The 6,000-nt window shown below is 46.8% G+C and overlaps 1 protein-coding gene across 4 annotated transcripts in view; it reads left to right on the top strand.

Moving 5' to 3' along the window:
- Nucleotides 1-5,193: 5,193 nt before the first annotated feature.
- Nucleotides 5,194-6,000, top strand: part of AGFG1 (ArfGAP with FG repeats 1) — a 37,193-nt gene continuing 36,386 nt past the window's right edge. For 3 of the 4 annotated variants that reach the window (XM_083849428.1, XM_083849427.1, XM_083849426.1), the window contains exon 1: nt 5,197-5,724. In XM_083849428.1, the coding sequence (XP_083705554.1) occupies nt 5,558-5,724 (167 nt within the window). In that variant the 5' untranslated portion in view covers nt 5,197-5,557. Of the gene's footprint in view, nt 5,725-6,000 lie in introns of all 4 variants that reach the window. The other variant, XM_083849429.1, reaches the window with a different exon arrangement.

Below are 6,000 nucleotides of genomic sequence, written 5' to 3'. Positions count from 1 at the left end.
AAGAGCAAAGAGACTTTGGGCTTTTTTCTACCTCTGGCATTGATCTCTTGTGCTAACTTTAGAAAGGTGTTCTACATCTTTACGGTCCTCTTCTTAAAACTAGTCTGGTTTGTTCAGGTTAGTAGGAAAATTCTAGTTTACTTTGCAGAAAGAAGAGTATGTGTCTTGCTAGTAATGCCTGATACCCGACCCTACACAGCTTCAGTTTGTCTCACAAGAAAAGTGTAAAAGCTGTTCTGTTAATACAGGTATAATGCACTAAGTCATACTCTGTGAAAAGAGGAAATTAAAGAAGAATTGCTTTTTCTGTCCATATTTTTTGGTCTTTTTGATACTTCTTGCTCTTCTGCTAGCTCTTGTTTTTGTGCCTCTCACCCGATGTCTTCCAACTCCTCCATGTCATCCTGAGAGCCAGTGCTTCTACTTTGAATCTCAGGCTTCCATCCCTGTGGTGACTGAGAATCCCTTCCTACCGTACGTTACTCCAAAGGATTTAGGCGTATATCACACTACCAGAACATGCTGCTCCAAAAAAATTACAGACCGCTAATGTGCATTACGAAAAAGCAACCAACCTGATGTGGCTGCGCCTTTCCCTTTATTGTAAGGCCTGTTTCCTACAAACTGCTGTTACGTGTAAAGGCAGGGCTATCCATCTTTTACTTTTCTTACTATGTTAATGTTATAGCAGTGGATGGGAAATGTCAAAGGGAAATGGCATTTCAAATAAAAACATTTCTGTAATTCAATCATGTTCATTTGACCATTTCCCACAGTTAAATTTTCTTGATTTAAATAACTGTCAACAAGAAAAAGTGATTTGTATGAACATTACTATGACTTTTGTTTTGATCTTTTACTGAAATGTATCTAGTCATTAACAAAAAGATACTGCTCAAATAAGGCCAGGACAAGACATGTTAATTTATGCTCAGTTGACCAAATCTTTAATAGTGCATACCAGTGAACATTCCCATCAGATAAACTTGCTGTGATCTTTCTTAGCATTTTTCAGAAAACTCTTCATATACAAATCTTGCAGAAGCAGTTTACCACAGATGCGATATACCTAATCCCAGGATTAATTTTGTATGCCCATCAGTAGCGAAGCAAGATGGATTTAATAGCCCATTAGTCTTTCAGCATGATAATTTCCACATCACTTAGCCTGCTGGGTTAATTGCTTTAAAATGGATATTATTGACCTCAATCCTAGTGACAAACAGAGGATGTCTTATTCATCTCCCAGATGTACATTCTTAGACACTTGTTTCTTTTGGTCCTGACAATAAGTCCCCTAGATTATGTGCTTGTATATTATAATTTATACCCTATTAGCCCATATTTAAAGGATTACTGAAGCTCTGTCTTTCAGAAATTGTTGCCCGTGACTGGGGAGAACTTTTCATTTGTATATATATGTATATAAAGAGAAATGTTGCAAACATGAGAAACCATTGTTTTGCCCTTTGTTAAGAAGTTAATTTTAATGCTAAAAGCTGTAGCAGGTGCAGTAGGGATTAAACATTTTTGGAATAAACATGTGTCCAGTATATTTTCACAAAAGTGTAAGTATGGTCATTAAGAGGAGAGAATGCAGAACAAATCTGGACAGAGAAGCTGTAGGAAAGGAAATTCAGGTCCTAGGGTTGAGAAACGGAAAAATACATCATGCAAAAGAAAATCAAAGAATGACACTGAACAGTAGAGTTTTTAATTGTGTGTATTATTTCTGCATTTTTGCCCTTGGTAATTTGGAGAAAAAAAATGAGCCATCTGCCTTGAGGAAAGTCATGCTAGCTGTGAACAACAAAAAATAGAAAGGGAAGAACAGCACAGCTGCTTACTGCTTGTGGGGAGATAAAACAGGGGTGGAAGCTGATTCAGCCAGTTTTCAGCCCTACATATGTCAACAGTGTAACACATACATTTATGCATAGGTAGTTGTATTTCTCAAGCACCAGTTCCTATGGGAATCAACACCCTAAGATTTAGATGGTTGCTTGTAGGAACCCAAGATTTGGAGCACATCGCTCACAATCTTTAAGAGAATCCAAACCTCATAGACCTTTTGGGTGTTTATAAAAGGGTGCATCCTCACAAACCTATGAAGTCTCATTATGAAGTCTCATTAACTCATTACGTAATTTCTTGGTCTAAATCGGCTTTAGAAGACAGAACAAAGAGGCTCAATATTTTTAAAAAGTGATTTCTAAAGCCAACTAATGTTTAAAATATCATTTTTCTACTAACATAACGATTCTATGAATTCTATGACCTTTTTCAGTGGCACTAAGAGTCATTGTTTAGTGATGGGACTTGGTAAGTAGGTCAGGTTGATGGGTGGACTTGATGATCTTGAATGTCTTTTCCAACCTAAATGATTCTATAGGTCCATCTTGGTGCTGGCCATGAATAGCATCTTAGCATTTTCTGAATGAAACAAATTAGAGCTCACTGTAATACGAAATTCATAAGATTCCTCTTGAACCTTGTGATTGACTTAAATAGTACTAGGATTTTCCCTGTGAGCTCAGTTCTACATTTTAACGACGATGAAAACTTCAGTGATGATGGTGTCATTTTCATTAACACCTGCTCCTGTGTGATATTCATGATGGAAGCTGGACAGTATCTTACTGAGGCGATGTCAAAGCACCTTTGACTCTCATTGAAACCAAACTGAAATTGTACGCAGCAACTCTCTGCTACAGCAGGTCTTTTACCCAATACCGGTACTCTCTGTACAAAGTATTTTCCAAGAAAAAAAAACAACAACCAATGACAACAACAAAACCTGTCTTTCAACCTTTAAACATTTTTTTTCTAAATTTAGCTCATCTGCTTTAGGTCATTTAGGTCACTGGAAAATCTCCAATGTTAGCATGTCTCATAGAAGAAAAAAAAAACACTTCTGAGTAACAAAAATATTAGCATTTCAGAGAAAAGTTAGAAATTACACAAAAAAGAATTTGCTCCTTATAAGACTGGAAATATTCCGTGTTTACTTTAATAAATGGTTTTTAAGTATTTGTGACTATATAGTGATGTAGTGATGTTTATTTTTCATTGTGAAAGGGTCCTGCCATCTGTATTAGAAATATTTCAGATCAGTACATTATACCCTGGATTATAGATTTAGGCCTGGTTGATTGGAGGAGTGGCTGATACCCCCGAGGGCTGTGCTGCCGTTCAGAGGGACAGGCTGGAGGGTTGGGCTGAGAGGAACCTCATGAAGTTCAACAAAGGCAAGTGCAGGGTCCTGAAGCTAGGGAGGAATAACCCCAAGCACCAGTACATGCTGGGGGCTGACCTGCTGGAGTGCAGATCTGCAGAGAGGGACCTGAGAGCCCTGGTGGGCAGCGGCTGACCAGGAGCCAGCAATGTGCCCTTGGGGCCAAGAAGGCCAATGGTGTCCTGGGCTGCATTTGGAAGTGTTGCCAGCAGGTCGAGGGAGGTGAGCCTGTCCCTCTGCTCAGCCCTGGTGAGGCCACACCTGGAGTATTGTGTCCAGTGCTGGGCTCCCCAAGACAAGAGGGACATGGGGCTACTGGAGCGAGTCCAGAGGAGGGCCACTAAGGTTATAAGAGGACTGGAGTAACTGTCATATGAGGACAGGCTGGGAGAGCTGGGCCTGTTTAGCCCAGAAAAGAGAAGACTGAGGGGAGAACTCATCAATGTGTGTAAATATCTGAGGGGAGGGTGTCGAGAGGATGGAGCCGGTCTCTTTTCAGTTGTGCCCAGTGACAGGACAAGAGGCAACAGGCACAAACTGAAGCACAGGAGGTTCCGGCTGAATACGAGGGGGCACTTCATTACTGTGAGGTGACAGAGCACTGGGACAGGCTGCCCAGAGAGGTTGTGGGGTCTCCTTCTCTGGAGATATTCAAAACCTGCCTGGATGCCATCCTACACGTGTTCTAGGTGATCCTGCTCAGGAGGGGGGTTGGACTAGGTGATCTTCAGAGGTCCCTTCCAACCTCGTCCATTTGGCCATTCTGTGATTCTGTGATCAGCTCATGTAAATGAGCAAGTCCAGAGAAATCAGAGAAATGCCAAATTACTGATGCGGAAAACCTAGGGTGGTTTTTTTGTTTGTTTGTTGTTTTTTTTTTTGGAACTAAACCCCCACCAAACTATGAGGAAAACACAATCTATGAGGAAAATACAGTAGATCAGATCTTGCTTCTACAAGTCAGTGCTAACACTGATGTCAAGGGTGCAAGATTTGACCGTAAATAAACAGTACAGGGAATCATTAAACCTTAAAATATTTTAATCACTTGTAGTGTTGCTAGGTGGTTCTGCAAATGGAATCATCAAATAATACATGTATAATAAATTAGATTGGATATATTTCTTTGAAATTATTTTGTCCTCTGTTGGAAAGGGCATTCCTTTAGACACCTTTATAGATAACAAACACTATTTTGTAGATTAGTGGTAGGTCTGAGCTCAAGCCAGAGCCAAGGATTCCTCAAGGATATCAGTAAATATATGTGACTTAACTCATTCTATTCCCTTTCAAGGGGAAAGTGTCCAGTCGGACATATTCACAAGGGGAACCTGGGTACCTTTGATGGCAGTTACAAGGAAACCAACATAGATATCAATGTTCCCAAAGTTGTCTTGTGAAAATCACAACAATTTTCCCTGAGCCCCTGTGAAGCACTATAGGTCAGTCAGTCCCTGGGGTCCCACCACAGCAGGAGTGGAAGCCATCTCCCCAAGGCATTTCCAGCCCAGGATGGACGCCTAAGCCTTGAACCTCCCACATGGTCACCTTCACCTCAGCCGGCCCCTTCACGACCCTCCATGACAGAAATTTCACACTTTTGCTAGACGAGGGCAACTTAGAGAGCTGGAGGGAGCGGTGTAGCGAGGTAACATTTTCCTCATTTAGGGCGGAACCCGGCGTCCGGCCCGAGCCCGCCCTCCCCAGACGGGGCTGAGGGGCGTGTGGAGGAGGGCGGCGGGCGCGGGGCGAAGGCGGTGCGGAGGGCGAAGCCTCCATTTCGCGGAGCTTTTTGCACCGAGGCTCGCTATGGAGCTTCCCTGTCCGCTCTCCCACCACGGCTCACGCAGCCCCGGTGGCTGCGGGAGCGCCTCCTCCCCTCCTCGGCGGGCGGGCGGAGGGAGGGAGGGAGAGGATGCGTCCTCCCGGGCGGCAGAGGGCGCTGCCTCCGGCGAGCGCGCTCGGCTCCGCCGCTCCGCCGCCATCTCCTTCTCTGATCTCATAAAGGTGTCGCGCAGGTTCCGCCCGTGCTCGTCATTCAGCCGCCCCGGGCCTGGTGCCGCCGCCGCCGGCCTCCTCCGCGCCGCCGTTCCCTTCCCTTCCCCTCCCCTCCCCTCCATCCCTCCCTGCTCTTCCCTCCCACCGGGCTGCGCTCCCTCCCCGGCTCATCGGCTGCCCTGCCCGCCCCTTCCTCCTCTTCCTTCTCCCCCTTCTGCCCGCCCCGGTCCCTTTCTCCCGCCGGCCGGGCCCCGGAGCGCCGGCGCCGTCGGGGTGTGAGCGGGTCCCGGCGCCGTGCCGGGCCGTCCCCTGGCCGGCGGGGCCATGGCCGCCAGCGCCAAGCGGAAGCAGGAGGAGAAGCACCTGAAGCTGCTGCGGGAGATGAGCAGCCTGCCGCCCAACCGCAAGTGCTTCGACTGCGACCAGCGCGGCCCCACCTACACCGACATGACGGTGGGCAGCTTCGTGTGCACCTCCTGCTCCGGCATCCTGTGAGTGAGGGGGGCGGCGGAGGGCTCGGGGGGCGGCGGGCGGGCGGGCTGGGGCCGCACCGGCCCTGCTTTGCCCCCGGGGGCCGCCCGGCTTCGACCCGGAGGGCCTGGGAGGGGGACGGCAGCGAGGACAGCCTGGTGGAAGGCGCTGAAGGTGTGGTTAAATATTTTTGGGGGGATACTTATGGGAAGAGAGGGGACGCGCGGCCCAGCGGTCGGCTTCGTGGCAGTGTTAGGGTCTGGGGGTTAACCCCGTCGGGAGCACCGAGTGGTGGT

Source organism: Anser anser, assembly GCF_964211835.1.
Source record: "Anser anser genome assembly, chromosome: 9".
NCBI lineage: Eukaryota > Metazoa > Chordata > Aves > Anseriformes > Anatidae > Anser > Anser anser.
This window is presented reverse-complemented; position numbering and strand designations above follow the sequence as displayed.